Source organism: Sturnira hondurensis, unplaced genomic scaffold, assembly GCF_014824575.4.
Source record: "Sturnira hondurensis isolate 20B ecotype Veracruz unplaced genomic scaffold, ASM1482457v3 Scaffold0021143, whole genome shotgun sequence".
Classification (NCBI taxonomy): Eukaryota; Metazoa; Chordata; class Mammalia; order Chiroptera; family Phyllostomidae; genus Sturnira; species Sturnira hondurensis.
In genome coordinates, this window is record NW_028093774.1 from 30,230,413 (window position 1) to 30,256,281 (window position 25,869).

At 37.5% G+C, this 25,869-nt stretch overlaps 1 protein-coding gene across 1 annotated transcript in view; it reads right to left on the bottom strand.

The window, feature by feature from the left end:
- Positions 1–25,869, bottom strand: part of SYT16 (synaptotagmin 16) — a 90,862-nt gene that overhangs the window by 43,779 nt on the left and 21,214 nt on the right. The window contains exons 2-3 of the mRNA XM_037031376.1: positions 24,395–24,554; positions 24,172–24,329 (exon numbers count right to left, since the gene is read on the bottom strand). Of these exons, the coding sequence (XP_036887271.1) occupies positions 24,172–24,329; positions 24,395–24,554 (318 nt within the window). The remainder of the gene's footprint in view (positions 1–24,171; positions 24,330–24,394; positions 24,555–25,869) is intronic.

Here is a 25,869-nt window from a genome sequence, read left to right on the forward strand (position 1 = left end):
AAAGACCACATTCTAATTTCAATACAGAAATAAAATGACTTCTTAAAAATTATAAAAATGATTTTGGAAACCAGAAGCCACATTTTAAAATAATTGATGGGTCAAAGAAGAAAACATGATTAGTGATAAAATATTTATAACTGAAAAGTAATGAACACATCACATGTCAAATACTGTGAGATATATTTAAAGCAGTACCTAAAGAAAATTCATGGATTAATTTAAGATATATCAGAAATTAAAAAGATTAAAAATGAATGACAAATGTCCAATTCAAGATGTTATCAATCAACAGATTAAATCAAAGCAAAATACAAAAAAAATAAAAAGATAAAAGGAGATATTAAAAATATTAATATAAAGAAAACATTAAAAACAAGAGATGATAAAAACTGCCTTTTAAAGATAAATCATTGACAAAACTGACTGAGACAAACAATATATTTACAATTATAGTGGACACTTAAAAAGAGAAAAAACAAGTTTAAATAATTTTAAAAGAAAAACTAGAAAACAGACTAAGAGACAATAAATATAAAATATACAAAAAAATTTAAACAGACATATCACATCAAAATGGTTTTATATGATTCCTTCCAACTTTGAAAGAACAGACAACTGCACTTTTATACAACCTGTTCTAGAAGAAAAAACTCCCTGTATCCTTTCATGAGGTTAACATAAACTCAAGTAAGTTCATTTATATATCAACCTCTATGATCCTAGTTGCAAAGATCTTAAACTAAACAACAGCAATCAAAATTTATGATTTATTAAAAATGAATACACCAAGAATAAGAATTTATAGCAGACAAGCACAAAACTTTAAGTATCAATCAGTGCAGTTTCTTCAATGTAATTAACCGCATCAATAGATTAAAGGTGAAGAACATAATCATCTCAATAGATTTGGAAAATCATTAAATAAATTTCAATATCCACTAGCAATGAAAACTCAGCAAACTAGGAATAGAATAAAACTTTCTCAATCAGAAAAAGAAAATCTATTGTGCATCATGCTCAAAAGTAAACTTTTTTTTAAGTATAGTTGGTATAGGGGAATACAGACAATAATATTGTGATCAGTTTTCACAGTAATAAATGATTATAAAATTAATGGGGTGATCACATTGTAAGATACCAAAATGTTTAATCATTATATTGTTTACATGTAACTATTATAACTACTACAATATTGTATATAAAAAGGAAACTTTAGCATACTTTGGAAACAATAAAATGCAAGAATGCTTGCTTTCATCACTTCCTTGCAATTTTGTACTTGAGGTCTTACAAGTGCCATAAGATAAGAAAGATAAATGAGGAATGTGGATTGGAAAATGAGAAATAGAATTCTAAGAGATCTAACTTGCCATGTTAAAAAAAAATCCAAGAAAAGCCAAGGTCAACCTTTAACTTATTAAGAGTTTATCAAGGTCTGTCTCTAATCAAGATGGAATAATAAGTACCAAATTTACCTTCGCACATGAACCAACTAAACACTTGGACACAAAAAAGTATTCTCAAGATATTGAACATTACACAACAAAAAACAGGGACACCTGTGACGTGAGAAATCAGCAAGTCCTATGATTGCCCAAAGTGACTGCCTGGAGAAAGTGTTGAGGCCATCATTCAGGCAAGGGGAACCCAGGCAAAGCTAGTGATCTCCCTGAGTCGGGGAGACGGAGCTAGCAGTCTCACAGGAAGGCAAAGCCTGTGAGAGCTTACCAAAGTAGCATTAAAGGGGAAAGCTACAGGAAGAACTACAAAGATCTGCTGTTTTGAGCACTCAGCTGAATACTGGTGTGTGTGCATGTGAGGAAACTACCATATTTTGCCATGTAGAGTGTGCAGTTTTTGCCTAAATTTTTGAAAGAAAAATAAGGATGCACATTATATATGGGTGGTACCAATTCCGGATCTATGTAAATGTTCTTAACTCCTTAATTTAACCTTATGCATTAAGAGTGTAACTCTACAAAGCAATAACAATATCTGTATGCAAAATAATACCCTGGAATACAATAATTGGTTTTGTTTCTAAATATAAATAAATAAATACTTGAATTAAAAATTAAAAGGAAAGCCTTTTTTCCTGAAAGTTTGGGCCAAAAACATGGGTGTGCATTATGCACAGCAAAATATGTTACCTGAAGCCACAGGGAGAACCACTGGAAAAGACTGGAGGTAACAATACCTGGAGCCCAATGCCTGGTTCAACTAGAATAGAAAACCTCATAATTAATAGGGTATCAGCTAAACTACTCGGAAGTGTTTTACTTAGACAAAGTAAAAAGCTTAAACAAACTTAAGCTTAAACAAAGCTTAAAACCTAGACTAAAAAGATCAAACTTTTTCCAAGTAACTTAACCACATCCCAGGACAAAGTTCCAGACTATTTGTATATCCAGAATGCAATAAAGTAAAATTGATAGTGTATGACAGCAAATCAAAATCCACACGGTTGGAGTGAGGCCAACGGCACATTTCTTCACGTTAAGGTAAGCATACAACTCAAATCTGGCCAATGACAGCCAGCCTCAGATTTTGTTAGGAATACTGAAAACTATTCCCTTCTAGCTTAACAACCCTGCGGCTGGGGTCGGTAAATTAGAAGGATATAAGCCTGTATCTACCATTATCTAGAGGACATAGCCTACCTTGAGAGAGAAGCCAATGCAGAAAAAGCAGAACTAAGCATTATGGCTTCCTAATGCTAACACCCACTGTGAACTGGAGCCAATCATTCCTATGTCCATTACAATCCACTGGGCTTTTCACTTATGTGAGTCAATAAACATGTGTGCACACACACACATGCACATGAAGGCCCCTTCTAAACTGAGTTTCTGTCATTCGCACTCTGAAGGATTCTGACTAGCACAGTAGTAAAGTGTAAAGAGAGAGCATTATAGGAGAAAAACAAAGGGACCTGCATTCTACTTTGGCCTCTGTCAAAACGTAATTATGAAATCTTGGCCAAGGAACTGTATGTATATTCTGCACATCACTTTCTCCTCTGAATTCCTACAATAAATGCTGTCTGCATAATTCATTAAGCAAATATGTATGTACTGCCTTGTGATATGTCTTCTCTCTTGACTATATTTCAATCTTTATTAACATTTTATTCACTTACATCTTATTTCCCCAATCGGATTATGTCCTTGGTTTCTCCCACACAGCTGACGATGTTCCCCCGACTCAAGCACACACAGAGCATGCCTCATGTGAATAAGCCGATCCACTAGGATCCCCTCTGTTTAAAATAAATTTATGATTTTGTGATAATACTTGGATCCCAAGTATCACGACTGCTTTCTGATTCCACAGCATTTCATTCACATCGACCGAGCCACCCCAGGCCTTGCCCCTGATATACCTTGAGTGCCCAGAAGCAGAGTCTGCCTTCAGTTTAATTCAGCCAAGATAATGTACAGTGCCTTCGACACTGACAGCATACTGAAAGCATCAGCTGAATTAAACTGAATTCCATCTAAGTTTTTCTTTTTGTCCAGAAATATTTTCCTTTACTGAAGAGCAGAAGTGAAGAGCAAAGGATTTAGGATCACAAGACCCAAGCTTTAGCTCCGGTTCTGCCATTTGTTAGCTGTGTACTATTTGCCATCTGTTACTTGACTTCTCTGAGCTTCTATTTCTTCCCATATACATGGAAATAATAATCCCTGCTTTGCCTTTTAAGGTTGTTGTGAGGAACAAAGCAAAAATTTGCAGTGACAGTAAGAACAGTGACAGTAAGCAACATTTGCAAAGCACTATGATGTACTCATTACACATAATATTCCATTTAAAAATTATCTTAACCTCGCTTGTTGTATCCTTACTTGACAGATGATATTACCGAGACCCACAGAAGTCAAGTAGCATGTAGGGCCTGTGTGACTCCTGAATCCATATTTCTTCTATCATACCATCCTATTTGATAAACACAAAGACGTATAAATAACTGGTCCCAAGGGACTATTAAAGACAACAAGCTGATCTTTAAAACCAAATGAAAAAAGCGAAAATAGAATCAAAGTGGGACCCAAAGAGTCCCTGCTTATCCCCAGTGGTTAGGATGGGCAAAATCGTAGAACACGTGCCTCTGTGACTTGATCCTCTGGTACCCAATGCAGACGGCACTAACTGCTCGTGGCTCTCTTTCCTGACAAGCTTGGCTGTGGCCTCAGAATCTGCAAACCTCACTCCCAATGACAAAGTCCACCCCTCAGAGCTGCCTGCAAGATGAAGCTATAGTCATACTTGGGCCATGTAAAGTCACTGCCTCCATCCTGCATGGACTGCAGAGTGGAACTATAGCCAGGCCAGGACGCAGGATGGAAAAAGGAAAGAGAACAAAAAGAAGTTCACTTACTGAAAAGTCCATCTGCTTAATAAACAGCATCAACCATACACCATGCTAGGCCCAGAGCCTGATGTCAGGCATACATGTGAACACATAGAAACCCCCTGCCCTCAGCGGGCATTTGTAATCCCACCAACTCTGTCTTCTACGATTCCAAAGGCTTTGGAGGTCATGAGGCAGGGTTATTACAAGCACAAGAGAATAAAAGTGGACTCCTCTTGGAATTCTTTAAATATGTAAGTGTGTATATGTGTACACACCTACACACAAATACATACAACTGTTTAAAAGTAGAACATGGTATGATGACTCTATTGATATGTTTTCATAATGAAATGGTATGTTTTAAAACTAAAAAGAAAAGAGTAGAATTACTGTATGACCCAACAATCTCTTTTCTGGGTATCTACCCAAAAATTTGAAAATATTTATTCATAAAGATATATGCACTCCTATATTCATACAGTATTATTTATGGTTCCCAAGACATGTAAACAACTGATAGATGATTGGATAAAGAACATGTAGTCCATGTAGTCCATGGAATACTACTCAGCCATAGAAAAGTTGAAATACTGTCATTTGCAATAACATGAATAGATCTTGAGAATATCAAGCTAAGTGAAATACATCAAATGGAAAAAGTCAAGAACCATATGATTTCCCTCTCATGTGAGATATTAAACTGAAAGCAATGAATGAACAAGCAGGACAAACAAAAAAAGCTCATGGACATAGACAACAGCATGGAGATTACTAGGAGGAAAGGGGGTTGGAGGGAGGTAGGTAGAAGAGGGTAAAGGTAGGAATAAATGCTGAGAGAAGGAGATTTGAGTTGGGGTGGTAAACACACAGTGCAATATACAGATAATGTATCATAGAACTGTACACTTGAAACCTATATAATTTGATTAACCAATGCCATCCTAATAATTTTTTTAAAGAAAGAGCTGATGCCCCTGGAAGTCACTTAATGTGGAGATCAGTGTCCTCAGGGCATCTGACACCTGCCCTTGTAGCTCAGAGGTCAAGGTGTCTAAGAAATGCAATGACTCATCCCTTGTTGCTGCACACAAAGAATGCTTGCTTTTTAGCCTTACTTCACTATCCCCTCACAGGATGCAACACCACTGACAATGATCCTTACCTGGTCTTCCTTCCAGGACAAAATGGCCTCATGTTTTCCTTTGTCTTCCCTGCTCATCTCCTGGCACCAATGTTCTTTAATGTTCTACTCTGAGCACTTTCCTCTGTGCTCTTGCTGTCCCTGCAAATCGTGAATCACCCACAATTTCAACTACCATGTCTGCAATGATGACAAGCAGAACTGCTCCCCACCTCTCTCTCCTCAGCTCTGTGGGAATGCATTCTACAGGGGCCTCTAGCCAGGCTTTCTCTATAACCTCCACCCCACCCTCCTGCACCCATCTATTCCCAACCTATGTGCTGTTACCTTTTACCTTTATTCACACCCTCAAGTCTCTGTGCCCAGAATGACCTCTGCTTTCCTCCAACTCCCATTCCCAGTTTTAACTTTGTTCTTCAAAATGCTTCTGGCTTAACCTTGTTCAGGATCTATTCTCCCATTCCCCAAATCACAAAAGCCCAAGCTTGGGCTTCTTTCCCGCATGCCTGTGACCCCTGCCATCTGTGCTTACCCCTACCTATGGAAGCACTTACCAAAGTAATTTACAACTCTGTTTACTTACACGTGGCCCTCTCTGGAGAGAGCTCTTTAAAAGCAGGAGTAGAATCCCTCTCTATATATCCTCAGAGCCAAGGCAGCATAGTGTAAGGCCCTTAGCACCTGCTCAATACACACTTATTGAATGAAAACAGTAATTAATAATTAGCACTATCCTAGTAGTGAAAGGAGTTGGAACTCCCGAAATGTGTAATAGGGAAAAGCACCTATCACCATAATCAGGCATTAGTGTGGGTGCATGACACAGATGTGTTAAATGGCCCAATTACATATTTCACTAGCATTTACATGACTCTTCATCTTGTTTTTCAGATACACACAGATTAAATGAGCTTTTGTGGTCCAGACTTCAGCCCAACTCTTATAGGAAAACTGCCTTTCAAGTTCCAAATAGCTTACCAAGCAGGCCTTGGAACACACCCATCAGTGAACAGGGACTTGGTATACAACAGTGAAATAGCATTTACTGAATTTAGCTTTTATTAATCTTTTTTTTGCTAAGCCTGTAAATGGATAGCTACCTGACTGTTTAATGCAATTACAAATACTTTCCCTCATTATTTTCCCTTTAAGTAGTCTATCCTTTCTCTTTATCTTCAGGAGTTTTTTTTCTCTTAATTAAATGGATTCAACATTGTTAAGAGCTATTATAATACAATAAAGAGATGAACAGATCATCTGAACAAATAGTGAGGGAAGGGAAAAAATCAAAGCAGTATAAAGCACAGATAGAAACAGTTCATATTTTTATTTATTTTAAAATATATTTTACTGATTATGCTGTTAGTTATCCCAACTTTTCCCTTTGTTCCCAGCCAGCCAAAACCTCCATTCCAAAATGGCTTCTCCATTTCCTACACTGTTCTTAACCTTCCCCCGTCTATTTTGTACCCACCAATTATGCTACTTAATCCCTGTACCTTTTCCCCAATTCTCCTCCTTCCCCCTCCCCACTGATAACCTTCCAGATGATCTCCATATCTATGATTCTGTTTCTATTCTGCTTGTTTGCTTAGCTTGTATTTTTAGGTTCAGTAGTTAATAGTTGTGATTTTGTTGCCATTTTCACAGTTTTGATCTTCTTCTTTTTCTTAAATAAGTCCCTTTAACATTTCATGTAAAAATGGCTTGATGATGATGAACTCCTTTAGCTTTACCTTGTCTGGGAAGCACTTTATCTGCCCTTCTATTCTAAATGATAGCTTTGCTGGATAGAGTAATCTAGGTTGTACATCCTTGTTTTTCATCACTTTGAATACTGCTTGCAAGTCCCTTCTAGCCTGCCAAGTTTCTTTTGAGAAATCAGCTGAGAGTCTTATGGAAACTCCTTTGTGGGTAACAATCTTCTTTTCTCTTGCTGCTTTTAAGATTCTCTTTTTATCTTTAACCTTTGACATTTTAATTACGAGGTATCTTGATGTGGTCCTCTTTGGTCCAACTTATTTGGGACTCTCTGTGCTCCGTGGACTTGTATGTCCATTTCCTTCACCAAATTGGGGACGTTTTCTTTAATTATTTCTTCAAATTAGTTTTCAGTTTCTTTCTATTCCTCTTCCTCGTCTGACATTCCTATGATTCAGATGTTGGTACATTTGGAGGTATCCCAGAGCCTCCTTAACTATTCTCATGTGTTTTTTAAATTATTTTTTCTTCTTGCTGTTCTCCTTAAACACTTATTTCTTCCTTATGTTCCAAACCATTGAATGCCAGCTTAATCCCCTCCACTGTTGGCTCCCTGTAGATTTTTCCTTATTTCACTCAGTGTAACCTTCACTTATCCCTGGGTCTTTTTTATGTTGTTGTCATATTCAGTGAGTTCTTTGAGCATCCTGATCACCAGTATTTTGAACTGTGCATCTGATAGTTTGGCTATCTCCATTTTGCTTAGTTTTTCTAACCCCAGTTCTTTTCCTGGGCTTCTGTTCTGTTCTTTCATTTGGGCCATATTTATTTGTCTCTTCCCTCAATTTGGCAGCCTTCCTGTGTTTGTTTCTGTGTATTAGGTAGAGCTGCTTTGACTCCCTGTCCTAGTAGCATGGCCTATTATAGAAAAGTACACCTGTAAGTTATATGGAGCAGAGCCTTAGGTAATCGCCAGAGCGGAGCAATCCTCTTCACCACTTCGAGGCTCTGTGTGGGAGGAGGGTTTGGAGACAGATAATGCTGCCACCTGGCTTCTGAAGGTTTTCCAGGCACTTGCCCTATTTCCAGTCACTTCACTTACTCCCCATAAGCAGCTGTTGCCCTGGTGCTGAATTCCAAAGTGGGCGGGTCCTTTATGTGGAGCCTCCTGAAAATTGGCAGTTTCTTCTGTTTCTCCCAACCCCCCCTGGTTTTTACAGCTAGAAGTTATGCGGATTTATCTTTCTGGCACTGGAACCCTGGGCTGGGCTGTGCAGTATGGCTTGGGGCTGGGATTGCTCGCTCCCATGGTAGCTCTCGAATTTTTATCCACTACATGTGAATGGGGGACTGCCCATTCCACCACCACCACCTCTCCATGCCATGCTGAGCCTCTGTGCCTCTCTGTCCATCTCCACATCCCCAACCCTACTACACATCTGGATGCATGTGGCTTCTTTAAATCCTTGGCTCTCAGATTTCCATACCACTCGATTTTCTGACAGTTCTGGGTGTTGTTTTCAGATCTAGTTGTAACTTTTTTCCTGTGGTTGTATGAGGGGGCAAAGTGTGTTTACCTACACCTCCCTCTTGATTGGAAGTGCAGCTCATATTTTTAAAAGTAATATGCTAAACAACTGGCTTATATCCCCTTGGAAGCACGTCATGCTGAGTTCTGGATCATTGCACCTGTCAGAAGTCTCAAGACAAACTAAGAAACCTATGGTCTGCAAGTACAATGTTCAACCTACTCCACCCTTCACAGTAAAACTTTTGTTATTTTCCGGAAAGTGATTGTTTAGAACGGTTTTCTTTTAAGAGGTAGAGAGCTGGACTGAGAGTAGGCTTTTTAAAATAGCTTTATTGAGATACAATTCACCGATTTTAAGTATATCATTCAATGGTTTATAGAGCTATGCAGTCAAAATCCTAGAATATTCTCATCATCTGAAAAAGAGACTTTGGATCTCTTTCTCATTATCCCCTCCCCTCAATCACTGCATTCCCCTCAGCCCTAGGCAGCCATTCAGCTACTTTCTGTCTCTGTGGATCGGCCTGCTCTAGACATTTCACAGAAGAGGAGTCCTATAATACATGGTCTTTGTGACTCAGCTCTTTCACTTAGCATAATGATTTCAAGGTTCACCCACATTGTAATATGAAGCAGTACTTGATTCCTTCTTCTGGCTGTGTGATGTTCCACTGTATAGAGACAACATACTTATTCACTGACTCATCAATTGATGGACATTTGAGTTATTTTCACTTTTTAGCTATTATGAATAAGACTGATAAGAACATTCATGTACTAGTCTTTGTGTGGACATGTTTTCATTTCTCTTGGATACATATTTATCAGTGGAATTGCTGGGTTATACAACAACTCCACGTTACCAAAGAGGCTGCACCATTTTATGTTTTAACCAGCAGTGTACAAAATTTTCAATTTTTCTACATTCTCAAAACTTGTTATTACCTTTTTTTATTATAGCCATCCTAGTGAGTGTAAGGTGCTATCTTATTGTGGTTTTGATTTGCATTTCCCTGATGGTTAACAATGTTGAACATCTTTTCATGTGCTTTTTGGCCATTTATATACCTTCTTTGGGAAAACGTCTATTCAAATTCTTTGTCCACTTTTTCATTGGGTTGTTGCCTTTTTATTATTGAGTTTTGAGAATTATTTATATTGAATATATTCTAAATATAAGTCCCCTATGAGTTATATTATGTGCAAGTAATGTCTCCCATGGTTTAGATTGTCTTTTCATTTTGTTGGTAGTATCATTCATAGCACAAAAGAGTTTAATGTTTATGAAAACCAATTTATCTAGTTTGTGTATGTGTGTGTGTATGTCATTTATGTTTTTAGTATCCCATCTAATAAGGCTTTAGCTAAACCAAAGTCATAAAGATTTATTCCCAGGTGCATTTCTGAGAGTTTTATAGTTTTAGCTTTTACAGTTATACCTATGAGCCATTTTTAGCTAATTTTTGTGTATGTTGTAAGAAGGTCTTTTTTTTCCATTGGATATCATTTACAAATGATAGCATATCTCTACATCTTTCATTTCGCTACATGTTACTAACCTGCTCCTTCTCCTCTCCATCTTGCTCAGGCATTCATATAATCTCTCCTCACCATGGCTCATAAACTTCTTCTCAAATGATTCAGTTGATATATGATGGTTAAATTTCTTTCATAATATATGTCCTTGCCTGGAATACAAAGTGAGGTATGCTATGCCGGTTTCTATTCCTTAGGCACTGAGGTATGGAAGGAGGGACACCCTGATCTAATGACTGAAGTTTGTACTTAACACATTTATTTGTCGTATTGTCCAACATTTTATTTCCACTTTTAATCATCAGAAGTGAAAAAAGTTCAGCTTATTTCATTAATAACAAACTCTGAAGATGAACCTTTATCCTCAATTTTATGAAATGCCTATAGTACCTACTTTTCAATTGTCCTATGGTTTGGGGGATTTACTTGACCTTTATATTTTAAAATCAAATTAAGTATTTAGCCCTCTAGATTTTTGAGACTTCATATTTCCCTTGAGTTTATTATTCTAACTTAATCAGAGATTTTTTTTAATTTCATAAAATATCTTTCAAAGGTTACTGATACTGTAATTTATGATCTAGTGTTAGATTTACATTTAAAAGTTGGTATATTTATAAAGGTACAGAATTAACCAGATCAAAATAAACCAGATCAAATCGGCACACCTGAATTAATTATGGATAAATTTCATCTACTAGGGTTCCCTTTTCTCCACATCCTCTCTAGCACTTGTTATTTGTTGATTTGTTTATGATGGCCATTCTGACCAATGTGAAGTGGTATCTCACTACAGTTTTAATTTGCATCTTTCTGATGGCTAGTGATGCTGAAAATGTCTGTTCAGGTCCTTTGCCCATTTACTAATTGGGTTGTTTGTCTTCCTGGAGTGAAGTCATGTGAGTTCTTTATGTATTTTGGAGATCACACTCTTGTCCAAAGTATCATTGGCAAATATATTTTCCCGTATGGTTGGTTCTCTTTTCATTTTCCTGCTGTTTTCTTTAGCTGTGCAGAAGCTTTTTATTTTAATGAGGTCCCACTTGTTCATTCTTTCCTTTATGTCCCTTGTTCTAGGGGACATATCAGTGAAAATATGGCCGGATGGAGTATCTGAGATTTTCCTGCCTATGTTCTCCTCTAGGGCTTTCATGGTATCATGACTTACAATTAAGTCTTTTATCCACTTTGAATTTATTTTTGTGTATGGCGTAAGCTGGTGATCGAGTTTCATTTTCTGCATGTAGCTGTCCAGATCTCCCAACACCATTTGTTAAAGAGGCTATTTTTACTCCATTTTATGCACTATTGGTGGGAATGCAGACTGGTGCAGCCACTGTAGAAAACAGTATGGAATTTCCTCAGAAAACTAAAAATGGAACTGCCTTTTGACACAGCAATTCCTCTGCTGGGTTATACCTTAAGAATCCTGAAACACCAATCTGAAAGAACCTATGCACTCCAATGTTCATAGCAGCACAATTTACAATAGCCACGTACTGGAAGCAACCTAAGTGCCCACCAGTAAATGAAGGAATAAAAAATTATGGTACATTTACACAATGGAATACTACACAGCAGAAAACAAGGAACTCCTACCCTTCACAACAGCTGGATGGACCTGGAGAGCATTATGCTAAGTGAAGCCAGGCGATAAAAGACAAATAGCATATGAGCTCACCTGTAAGTAGAACCTAATCAACAAAACAAACAAGCAAGCAAATGATAACCAGAGACACTGAAAGAAAGAACAAACTGACAGTAACCAAAGAGGAGGGGGGAGAAGAATAATGGGGAAAATAAGGAAAGGGCCATCAAGGAACATGTATAAAGGACCCATGTTCATGGTGGGGTGGAAGTGCATGGTAGAGTAAAATGGAGACAACTGTACTTGAACAACAAAAAAATAAAGTAAAAAAAAATTCATCCACTGCAATGACATTCATTAGGTAAACAGACTTAAAAACAATCCCATTTAACTAAGTAGTCTATTACTGTAAAAACCTACCAACCATCCTCATTTTCACCTCTTCTCAATTAGTTGTTTTAAATTTTGTTAAATTTACCTTAGTTGGGTTTTGTTTTTTATTTAGGCACTCCCCAATCTATCAATATTATGTTTAATCAGATATTCAAAACTGAGTAAGAGTTTTGTCTGCAAACCAAGCAGGTATTTAAAACTAAAAGATCATTATCATTATCATTATCTAGTTTCAGTACTCTACGTGGATTCATTTTTATAAACTCAAATGAATAATACATTATAAACCAAAATAAGAATGTGTTGTATATTGGTAAACAAGAGCTTCCTAAGCTAATTAACATTACAAAATAACAGACTTGAAATTGTCACTGTATACAGGAATTTTTAAGTAAATAATCCCTAATTCTTCTAAATGTTGTAGAATAGCAGACCTTTAGAATGGTATGCTGTTTTAATTGCTAATTTACAGAGAAAGGAATTAAAACCCAGAAAGATTAAAGTGGTTTTTCCATCATGTAGTTTCTATAAAACTTTAAATTTTATTAAGGTGATCAGTTTCTAGCATTAATGCAACATTTACCCTGTTTATTTTTAGGCTTCTCCCATTTTTCTTTTGTAACTTGAGTTTCTTTCCACTTCCCATGCTTACATTTCTTTCAACTTACTGGGCCATCTATCTCATCATTCCTGATTTATTCAACTAAGCCACTATACCCCCTCTTAACCTCCCATGCCATTGCCAAGGTAATTCACCCGTTATTCTTCACTTCATTAAATTCCTTTCCATTTTTATAGTTTAGAAATTGTGCTGCTGCCCTTTTTAGACTTTAGTGTCTGCAGTTCTCTTGCTTTTAGGGGTCAGATGAAGTCTATCTTTCCTATACAGGTCCTTCCTCATGTCTCAGCTCTCTTAAGTATCAGATAAAGCCTTCCTCTTTGAGGCAAACTCAGACACACATGGACACACAGATACCACCCACTCTTACCTTCCATGTGTGGCCTGGCTCCTGGGTGTGAAGGATCACTTAAGTCACCACTTTATCAAGATTTTCAATTTACCCAGAAAGGTGAGCTTGGTATTGAGTCATTTATGAGTCATAATATATGTCCCTTGTCACCACTTATTCATGTTATTTACAGCAAGTTCACCATGCCCTATGGGTCTCAGTTTCCTGGACTGTCACAGGAGGGGGCTCTTCTAGTTTCTAAATTACTTTTAGTCCTAAAACATGATCATTTATCTACCTTACTGGCTCACATTTGCCTTTCTTGTTTTCATGATTGGTAGAAGTGAAAAGATGCCCAAAAGTTCAACTACCTTCTCATGTAGATTAGTAACTATTTGCCTTTCAAATGAGGTTGAACTATTTTTCTCCACCTTTAAAATATACTGTGAACATCATCTCCATTTCTGAACAGCTCCACAGTGTTTTTCTAACTATAGTGTTTGTGCTAAATGTGAACAGACCTGCAAATTAATGCAGTTTAGCTCACTTGAAACCCAGAATGGCAAGTCTCTTTCTCTGAACTCAACCAAGCAGGAGTCAGTTTTGAGGACATGACTGTGTTTAATATAGATAGGCCTGCATTTATTTTGTGCATTGTGGCCTTTTGTCTTTTAACACATTGAGTATATTCTCCAAAGGACTTTAAAGCACACTTTCAAAAAATTAAAGTTGATTTTAATAGTTCCAGAAAATCTATCCTACATAGCCTGTATGCTTTACAATATTTTATGTAATGCTCACAACAATTCTATGAGCCAGGTACTATTATTTCTCCCCATTTTATAGGTAAGGAAACTGAGGAAGAGGCACCGAGGAAGAAAATTAACATGCCCAAAGCCACCTAGGCTTTAAGTACAGACAGTCGGGTTCCGAAGCACATGTTCTCTTACTTGAAATCAAACAATATGGCACCTCTGGTTCTTATTAATAACTAAATGCAAAAGCTAAATTATGGCCTTAATTTTCTTTCTTAGCATTTTTCATTTTTAAATACAAAAGGCCACTGTCTGAAAATCCATTGTATTTCACCTATGCTTGATTCCAATGAACAATAACACACTCTAGTCACTAACCCAGAAAGTTAAAACCACCCTTGAATCGGACTAACCAACAGCAAACAAAACCTCCATAACCACGCTGTAGACAGACCAAAGCTGTAAGCTGCCCCTCAGCAAGGAAGTGAAACAGGTAGTTCAACCAAAACTGTCTGAAAGAGAAAGTGAGAGAATTCCACAAAATGATGACACGAAACTAGACCGGGTTCACACTGCTGTGGAGACGGCCTATGGACCTTTTATTTTCCAACAATTTAAGACAAGTCGAGGCCACGCTAGTCTCAGTACAACTCATCATTCAAAACCTTTCAAAATGACTTACACATGGGATTCATCACTGGTTGGTTGAACTTTCAACATTCTTTGAGCAAGTTCTGTGTATAATGCTTTCAAAACTAACATTTCCCTTAGCAGCACAGTATCGAGTGGACAAAGGGACCATTGTATTAAAAAGAACCGATCAAAAAAAAAGAAAGAAAGAAATCAGAGAAAAACTGGCAAAAATGGCTTTAATCTGGGCAGCAAGAAACGTTTCAATGTGGTTTTGACTGAATCTTTCCAATAATTGTCAAACTTCCCTACTGTCCAAACACAGCTAAACAGCACTTAGCATTTCTGCACTAACTGCTAATGCCCATGGGAGGAAGAGAGTGAGGGGAACTGGTGGTGGAGGGTGGTCACCTACCAGCTGCTGTTAAAATCTGCCAACTGGTAAATAAAGCCTCCTGATTTGTGAGCCATCCCCCCACCCCCCAAAATGAGAACCACCATCTGGGAAGTGGGAAGAAGATACCACTTGGCAAAAATTGTTTCAGGAAACACAGGCAAACACAGAAACACACACAAACACACCAGTGTGTGCACACACACACAGAAATGCAATTCTCTCAAGCTGATAAAACTGGCAAACACTCCCTACTGCTCAACTTTTTCTCCAACTATCCTAACATGAAAGGGAGGTGGGAGACTTCCTCCAGAGTCAGTGAGGGGCGGAACATCTGGATTCTCTTGAAAGTCTCACTGCTGACTCACTACCTGACTTCAAGCAAACCACCTGTTATGAATTTAGGGCAGAGTTTATCAATTTGCAAAGCAGGTGTGAGCATTCTCACCTTCCACAAATCATGAAGCTCATTTAAATGAGGATTTCAAAGAACTGTGCTATTCTGGGAGTAGAATTCCCAAAAGGAAGTGTAACATATCATTTTTAGAGCTCCACATGATCTCCATACACTCATCAAGAATTTCACAATCGAGATAAAGCCACCAGTGGGCACCGCTATTTGTTCACACAGGTGCAACGGAAAAGCCTGACATCTGTTCCCAGGGTGAGTGTGGCTGCCACCAGTACTGGGAGAACATGATGGATGCTCTTTATATCTCCTTTTCACCTCCCATTCACCCAAAACATTGCTCCAAAAGGGCTACTTCATTCCTAATTGTGATGTTCAGGCTGGACCTATGGGGACCACTCTGATTAAAGGTAATTGCACAAAACATTACACACGCTTGAAGCTCTCGACCCTGAGTGAATTTTCACTGAGGATCAGACACAGCTACATTCATTGAAAAGGAGCTCCAAGAATCAGACATTGAAACGTTCTATATTTGTTTTTTATTATGCCTAGTAAATACCTAACTTCCTCCTACTACTTTTCTTGATTACACTTCAAGGTACTGCCTATATACTTAGTACTTCCAAGTCCACATTTATAAATTAATTTTCAAGTTCATTTCTTAACTTGTTTTTGAGTCCAATCCAAAATATTACTAGTTTACTTTTTTAAAAAAAGAACGTTTACTTCGGCCCTGGTTATAACAATAAGATTTTAGCCTTTCAGATGTTAACACTTTGATCACTTTACCTATTCAATCATAAAACCTGTTCTCCTTAATTGGTCCTTTTAAGTAATTCTCAGTTCTATTTTGATAACCGTAACTGACATGGGAATTCATGTATAACATTCTCCAATTTACATAAAAGTCTAAACAAACTAACCTACAGAAGGATGCTGTAGGTTAATTATTTACAGAGGCAGCATGACACTGTGGTTAAGAGCCAAGCTACCTGTGATCACATCCTGCTGTGCCGCATACTACCTATGTGACTCTGGGTTTAACTACGTGCCTCAGTTTCCTCTTTTGTAAAATGGAGTCAATAATAATACTTATAGAATTATTAGGAGGATTAAATTATCTAATGTAGATATAAAGCACTTAGAACTGTTTGATCTACAGTACGCTTTCAGGAAATAACAGGAATTATAATCACCATCATAACCACTATCACTAAAACAAAGCTCAATAGAACCCAGGAAGTGTACAGCCCACTGTGTCTGAGGACTGGATCCAAGAGCTGCAAGACAACCAGTTGAAGACATAGGCCAAACAGAAATGGCTGTTCAGAGCATGGTACGGTGGCACAACTCAGCTGAGCAAATTCTGCCTTCCGAAGCTCAGCCAGGGCAAGCATGGCACAGTGATGCCCACCGAATACAAAGAAGCTCAGAGGGAACAGCAAAGTCTTCAGTATTAAGTAGATAAGAATAAAAGTCAGAGGTTCCTCCTTCCACGTTTGCCACAACTCCAACAGTAACAAAGTCTGCAGTAAAGATGAGCAACTCTTCAGAGCCGCACTGGCTGCACAAAGCACAAATTTCCCTCTGAAACAAAGTCTCTGTTCAAGCAGTCTGAGCAAGGTAATGGAAAAAACAGAGACTTGAGTTAAATACAGTTGCCCTGAGACTTCTGAGTTGTTTCCAATCCGGTGCCCAAGCCTGATTCAACGGGAAGGTCAAGTAGAGTTAAACTCCCAACATAGTATTTTGCACGCAAGGTCATGACACCACAGGAGCCAAAGGACAGTGATCGGTGAAATGTCACTTCTGAGAGTATCACTATAGTGCAACTAAGTCTGGATCGAAATACAATGAATGGCAAGCTCACACTTCAATCTAAAAGCATAATAGTATAGTGAAAGGATATTCCACATTTTTAACACCCTGTGACACACTGACAGCAACCAATCAGAACAGCCTCTGAATGTAAAGGTTCTTATACCCACCCCTGCCAGGTGCACCCAGACCTACAGCCACAAACAAGGAAATGAGGTCTCTCTCCAGCTCAGAGCACAATCTTCCTTAGTGGCTCTGCTTTCAAGGCGATTAGAGCCCTTTCTCTTTCCTGGTCCCACATCAATACCACTAGGTCTACAACCATTCTGAAAACACTAGAGATGAAACACGGCCAAGGCTGAATGGGAGGTGAAGCCATACACTGCATCCTGTAGACAAAGTCACAGGAACTAGGGGAGGAAACGGGAAAAGAGGTTCAATACGCTCTCAGGGAACTTTTCCCCATTTTTCCCCACACAGTTTTTAACAAAATAACCTACCGGCTAATTTCAGGAAAAGATGAGTTTAAGAAAGAGAGCATTGAATGGATAGAGAAGTTAATATCACAAATGACAAAAGAGGAAATACTCAATGAAGACATCACCATCATGAACAATGTTTTTGGAGAACACAGAGAATTGAAATATGTNAACTAGGGGAGGAAACGGGAAAAGAGGTTCAATACGCTCCCAGGGAACTTTTCCCCATTTTTCCCCACACAGTTTTTAACGAAATAACCTACCGGCTAATTTCAGGAAAAGATGAGTTTAAGAAAGAGAGCATTGAATGGATAGAGAAGTTAATATCACAAATGACAAAAGAGGAAATACTCAATGAAGACATCACCATCATGAACAATGTTTTTGGAGAACACAGAGAATTGAAATATGTAAAACATTTTACCATATTCCTAAATAAATATTTTTTAGTCTCTGGCAGATGAAGTAGACAAAAAAGTAAAATATAAATATGACTAATAGCTACATGTACATCAAATGTCATCCCTTAAAAGCAGAAAAGACACCTTATTTTCAAGTGTCAATAAAGTGTTTATAATGAATCATACACTCTGGTCCTTAAGGAAAACCCAACCTATTACTAGAAGGAAAAAAAGTTACTCATTTATTCAGCAAGTATTATCTGAGCACCCACGGTAAGCCAAGCTGTGCGATGGCTCTGGCACTACAGTAGTAAACAAGACAGATAGGAAGCCTGCCTCCACAGAGCTTAGAGACAAGAAAGGAAGAAATGACTGGGTAATTATAATACAGTCTGAAATATACTTTGATATAGGAAAAACACGACTCAGGGAAGATCCCCACCAATTCATGTGAGACATTAGGAAAAAGGGCAATTTGCTCATCAAACAAAAGAACAGGGACAAAGAATTCCTCCAAAATGTCAAGGTACATATATTACATGACATGGAATAATTTATCCCAAGACACATAAAAAGGAAAAGCTACTCAATTTGTTTTATGAAGACAATAAAATGTAATAAATTTGGAGAATCACCACACATAAACAAATGAGGTTTACCTTAAGAAGTCAAGGATAGGTTGATAATACTAATTAATATAACACTTTAGATAGAATTTGATGCAATGGGAAAAATATAATTTTTGTTTCCTCTTAAAAAGTGATGTGCAGCCCTGGCTGGGGTGGCTCAGTGGATTGAGCACAGGCCTGTGAGGCAAGGGGTCGCTGGTTTGATTCCCAGTCCGGGCACATGCCTGGGCTGCAGACCAGTTCCCAGCAGGGGACACATGAGAGGCAACCACACATTCATGTTTCTCTCCCACTCTTTCTCCTCTCCAGCCCTTCTCTCTAAACATAAATAAATAGTTTTTTAAAAAGTGATGTGCAAGTTACTATAGCAAGGCTGCAGAATACAAGGTTAATACATGAAAATCAACTTTTTCCTATGTAGCCACAATGAACCATTTAAATTTAAAATTAAAAACACAATACCACTTATATTTGCACTCAAAAAAAAGGAAATGCTTAGGTATAAGTATTGCACTAGAAGCACAATTTGCAGAAGAGAAAATGAAAAATTGAATTTCATTAAAAGATAAACACATCTGCTCTGCTAAAGACATTGTAAAGAGAATAAAAGAAAAGTCACAGATTGGGAGAAGATATTTACAAAAGATATATTTGATAACAGATTTTATCCAAAATACACAAAGTATTTGTTAAACAATAAGAAAGTGAACAACCTGGTTAAAAAATATACAAAAGATGTGGACAGACATCTCACCAAAGAAGATATCCAGGTGACAATAAACATAGGAAAAAAATGCTAACAAAAGGAAAAGAAAGGGAAAAATGCTTAACACCATATGTCATCATATTCAAAGGAGATACCGCCATACATGGAGCTGCATGGTAAAAATTGAGATCACTGACTGGTCCGCATATGGAACCACAGGAACTTTTGTTCATTGTCGATGGAAATGCAAAATGCTATGGCCACCCTGGAAGACAGTTTGGCAGCTTCTTAAAAAAGCTAAACAGCCTAGAATTTTCCAAACTGAATAAACAGCAGACCACTGACCCATGTTTTAATAACACAGACCCAGATAAACTAAATACGCACACAAACACATCCCAGAGTCAAACTGCTGAAAAAGGAGGTTAAAAGAAATCTTGAAAGCAGTCAGAGGAAAAAGAAACACATTGTATCTATGGGAACAGAAATAAGAATTATGGCAGATTCTTTGTCAAAAACTATGCACCATAGACAATTGAAATGGCATCTTTAAAGTGCTGAAAGAAAAAGAAAACTATCAACCAGTGAAAATACCTCCCACATGGAAATAAAGAACAAACTGACAGTAACCAGAGGGGAGGGGAGGGGATAATGGGGGTATGAGGGGAAAAGGTCAAGTCAAAGAACATGTACGAAGTACTCAGGGACAAAGACAGTGGGGTGGATGGATGTGGGAGGCGGGGGAGGACAAGTCAGGGGAGAGTAATGGAGAAAAAATAAGGACAACTGTAACTGAACAACAACACATAAATAAATAAATAAATAAATAACACATTTAAAAAAGAAAATACCTTCCAAAAATGAAATAGAAATATAGACATTTTCAAACAAAGACAGGATTCATTTGCAGCACCCTGTACTATAAATTCTTCAGAGTAAAGAACTATAATACAAATGAGAACATAAATAAAGAAGTAGAGTAATAGAAATGACATAAGTGAAGGTTAAATTTAAAAATTCATTTTCTTATTCCTAAATTTTCAAAAACATAACTGCCTAAAGCAAAAATAACAGTAACATAGGGGGCATATTTAGAGTGTATGTTAGAGTAGAATGTGTGATGATAACAAAGAAAGAATGAGGATATATTGTTGTAAGGTTCTCATGCTACACATGAAGTAGTAAAATATTTCAATTATATCTTAATCAAAAATATTACAATTCTTTGTGGATTCAAAATATTTGCAGAAGGAAAAGGTATGACAACAAAACACAAAAGTACAAAGATGAATAAACAAAATTAAAATGCAGTTTCACTTGCTGGTTGGCACATATGCGTGCATAAATTGCCCAGTTGGCCAACCAATGAGTGCATAAATAAGGGGAACAACGAGTTGGTCTCTCTCTCCTTTGCTCTCCTTCTCTCTCCCACCCTTCTTCTCCTTCTCTAAAATCAGTAAGTATATTAAGCGGTCTTAAGAGTTTCTAGTCAGTGGGAAATGTGTAAAGCATGGGGTGGGAGGGAGCTGTATGGGGGAGGTAGGAGTGTTTCAGTGTGTACTCAGATTAGGCTCCTCAAGAAAGAAAAGCTAAGTAAATTACACATACTGGGACACCTTCCAAGACCAACTGGTCTACCTATTGTATTGATAACAGCATGATGTGAAGATTAAGTTATCTGTAAGTCATGTGTTCTTATTGAAAAAGTTAGTTAGATATTAAACAGTTGTTCAAGATGGAAAAAAACCATATGTATAAATTTTAAATAAATTAAGTTAAATTAAAATGTTACATAGTCTCTGCATTGTTCAGTAAGTGATAAAATTTAGAGTAGTCTAATGATAAAAAGTTAATAATGAATATTCTAATCTCTAGTGTAAGCACCTAAAAATGTATACATTACTAAAAAGCTAATTTAAAAAATAGACTAGTGCAAGTAACTGATTAACTCAAAAGTCAATAAAGGAAATAATGAAACAAACAAAAAATGGACAGGATGAATAGAGCAAACAAACAGTAAAATGCCTTAATAAACCCACTTATATCAGTACCTACATTAACTATAAACTGAACACTCCACTTAAACTATAAGTATTGTCATACTAGATAAAAGTTAAAAAAAAAACCCAAGAGCTGCTTTAAATTACATAAAACAGAAAAGAAAAAATCTAGCATGTAAATAGTAACCAAAAGTAATATGGTACAGTTTTACTTTTTAAGACATTTATTTATTTAGTTAGTTAGTTAGTTATTTTGAGAGAGAGAGAGAAACATCAGCGTGAGAGAGAAACATTGATTGGTTGCCTTCCATATGCATCCTGACCAGGGACAGAATTCGAAACCTACATATGTGCCCTGACCAGGAACTGAACCCTTTGGGTGTACAGAATGATGCTCCAACCAAATGAGGCACAGTGGCCAGGGCCGATAGTTTTATGAATGTCAGAATAAACTTTAAGGCAAGAAGTATTCCTCAAAACAAGGAAAGTACTTTAGAATAAACAAATGTTTTTTCATAGGGAGAGTAAACAACCCTAACTAATATAACTTCAAATTATGTAAAGAAAAATAGAAAACTCTGTAATCATGTTTAAAGATTTTAATACTCCTCTCTCTAAAACAAATATAACAAATTGAAAATAAATCATATTATGTAAAAATTTAACATGATTGACTAAATTGTCCTAATATAGACAATATATATAAACACACACACTTTAGTGATATGGATTCTTTTCAAATTGTAATGGGATATTTAGCAAAAATGGGCTACATATTGTACCAATAAAGCAAGCAACTTAAATTTCAAAGTTCAAAGGATTCAAATTACAAGAGTATATTCTCTGACCACAAGGCAGTTAAACTAGAAATCAATAAACAAACTCGAAACAAATTAGAAAATATGTTGAGCATAATTATAATGAAAATACAACATATTATCAAATCTGTAGGCAGCAAATAAAGCAGTGTTTTTAAGGAAATCTAACTTTAAATGTATATATTAGAAAAGTTATACGTACATCAGAAAGGATTTGACAGAAGAAAACCTGAATGGTCCATTATACATTAAAGAAATTTAATCAATTATTTAATTTCTTTCCCCATAAAAAATTCCTGTCCCAGACAGCTTCCCTGGTAAAATACACTCAGCTGTAAAAGGGAAATAATACCAAACTTACATGATAAGAGAATAGAAAAAGAGTCAAACATTGTCTACATCATGTGTTGAGGCACGGATAACCTCAATAGTAAAACCTGAAAAGGATAGTTTAAGAAAGGAAGATGGCGGGCCAGCAACTTTCATGAACAAAGATATGGAAGCCACAGTTAAGATATTTGAAATTCAAATCCCTTGATATATAAGGATAACACATCATCACCAAGTAGGATTTACAACAAGAATATAAAGTTAGTTTAACACTTGAAAATCAACCAATGTAATCCACTCAGTAACAGAATAAAAGAAAGAAAAATCATAGGGGTATTTCAATAAGTGCAGAAGAAGTATATAATAGAAGTTATCTGTTCCATTCCCAAATACACTAGGAATGCAAAGAAAATCCCTTAATTTATGTTGATAGAAGTTAGAGTTGTGGTGACCTTAGGAAACAGGTATACGGAAGCCATCTGGGGTCTCTAACTTGATGTGGGTGTGGAAACATAAATTCAAGCTGTACACTTAAGACTACTGCACTTCATTCAATATAAGATACCTCAATGAAAGAATAAATAAAATGACAAAAGAAAAACCCACTAACCTATGTATTAGGACAAGATTTTACCAAGAGCTAAAGGACTGGATATGGCATGCCTGAAACAAACTGACAGCAGAAGAACGTGATAAACGATAACGGAAACTCTACCACCTTACAAAAATCAGCGGGGCAGGAAGAAGAAACTGCTCAACCAATGATACTTCGAAAAATACGGTCCATCGGAAAAATCTCCAGGTTAGAACTTCACCTTACACCATATACCAAAATGACCTACTAAGAGATAAAGGGCTAAATATAAAGCCCCCCCGCCCCCCACAACACCTACTGTCCCTGAGGGCCAAAACGCTAAAAGGAATGTAGCAGAATATTCAATGGACAGCCTTCATTTGGTCAACATTCACTAAGAACCTCCCAGAGGCCAGGTGCTACCGTAAGTGCTTTGCATACAGCACACACTAAATACTTACAAATAGAAGTAACAATGATGGGAAAACTGAGGCTCAAGGAGTCCAAGTAATTTGCCTTAGGGTCCTGCAGGAATTAATAGGTTGGAGCAGAATTCAAATCCAGATTTCTCTGGCTCGTTCTCACCATGGCAGCATGCTGTTTCAGAGCGATACCTTAGAAAAAAGGACTATATAGAAAATCGAGTTGGGATTATAGTCATGCCTTTTGGAGAGATTCTGAACATTATGGGACAGTTGCCTCCCACAAGTAACCAACTGACACTATATAATAGCACGTTTGGTAAGATTTTTGTAAAATATTGCTAATGCTTAAGGGTTTTGAGTTCTTACCAGGGGGTGGATTAAGAAGAAAACCCCCAACGATAATAAAACCACTGGAAGGGCACCAACATGGACTGTTAGTAGGTACGGGGTTTCTGTTTTACAAAATCACACAGTTCACACTCCAAGAAAGAATAAAATGTCACCTCTCACTAGCGTGACCCGCCACAACTATTATTTTTCTCAAGCCAACTTGCATTTGAGAATTTAGGACTCAAGATTCCAGCGAAGTCACGTTAGTCGCACCTGTGTACATTTCCAAACCAGCGGTCACCACCAAGGGGCGCAAGCTGCACGTCCCAGCGCCAGGGACACCGGTTCCCGGATCCGCGCGGTGATCACGAGCCTCGCGGTGATCCGCGCGGTAATCACGATTCGCGCGGTGATCCTGCTCCGCACCAAACCTGTCAGGACCAAATGTCCAGCTTGGTCCTGAGAGGTTTCTGATGCTCACCGGGAATTTTAGCGCATCTTGGCGGAGATTCCGCCCGCCTGAACAAAGACGCGTTCTGGGTGGACACGGCCCCCTGCGCGCGGGGCTGCGGTCTGCGCGGTATCGTCCGCAATATCCTCCACGGTATCGTCCGCGTTATCCTCCGCGGTATCGTCTGCGTTATTATCTGCGGTATCTGCCGAGGGCGGCCGGTGAAAACAAATTGTAGAGGGAAGAGTGAAAATATGGAAGCTTTGGGGGAGGTGAAGGGGAATTGCCATTATTTCCTGCCCTCCTATCCCCTTGGAAACTAGGAAAACTTTGAAATTGAACTTTCCAAATTCAACTCAACATTTTCTGGGTGAATACAGGGTAAATTTAGGAACGCTCCAACGATCTGTAAAAGAATAAAATTTAAAAACAAAAGAGGAAAGTGCCAGGGTTGTAGCCGCTCTTGTACAACAGATACAAAGTGATGGGGATTATTATGTGTGTGTGTGTGTATATACGCATGAGGTCATGTGTTAATATACTTTTATCTGTCTACTAGAGAAAGTGAAAAAAACTTTAAGAAAATAAAATCAGTGAAAAATTTAAAAGGCCTCAAGTTCCCTAAACTTCTTTACAACCCACTAAGAGTCACAAAATAAGGAAATCTCCAGAATTCAAAATAACTCTAAGAATTTTCAGGCCAGTTTCTCCAGGAACATTTAAATGCAACATATGAAATGACCCAGATAAAACTGTCTGCCTTGGCTAATCCAAGTGTATCTCTAATAAGTTAAGGGAAAAAGTGAAAAAAATTTCTTATTTAAAAAAAAAAGAATTCCCTTTATCAGTTCCCATAGCTGCTATCACCAACATTTGTTTCTTTCTTTCTTTCTTTCTTTGGTTATAGCATTATTTTTTTATTTGTTATTAAATTGATTGGGTCTTATTGGCTAATAAAAGTATATAGGTTTCAAGTGTACAATGATATGATACATCATCTGTATACTGCCTTGTGGGCCCACCACCCAAAGTCAAATCTCCTTCCATCACCAAGGCTTCAAACACAGCAATAGAAGTCTTCCATGGGCTCATGATCAGGCCACCACTTAGAATAGGCTGTTGGATCGACACTGTTAAAGTATGCCATTGGAAGCTCATCTTCAGGGACCCCAGGAAAGACATGTGGTGTCCCCTCGGCTAGGCACACTCCTCAGGGTGGTACCGAGGACTTCCCATGACCTTCCTCTAGCTACTGCCAGGTTACATAGTCAGCTAGCAAAAAAGACTCACTGTGTTTGCCAATGTGTCACGTGAAGAAGGAAATATCTGGCGGCCCAGAGCATTCCTCTGATTCCAGGCCTATCTTCAATTTACAAACAACAGCAACAACAAAAGGACTAGGGATATTTTATACAAAGAAAGTATCTAAGAGTTACATACCTAACTCTACACCTGGTTTGGGGCAGGTTCTCACATTGAATAGATATTGCTACTCCACATTATAGTTGAGATAAGAAGAG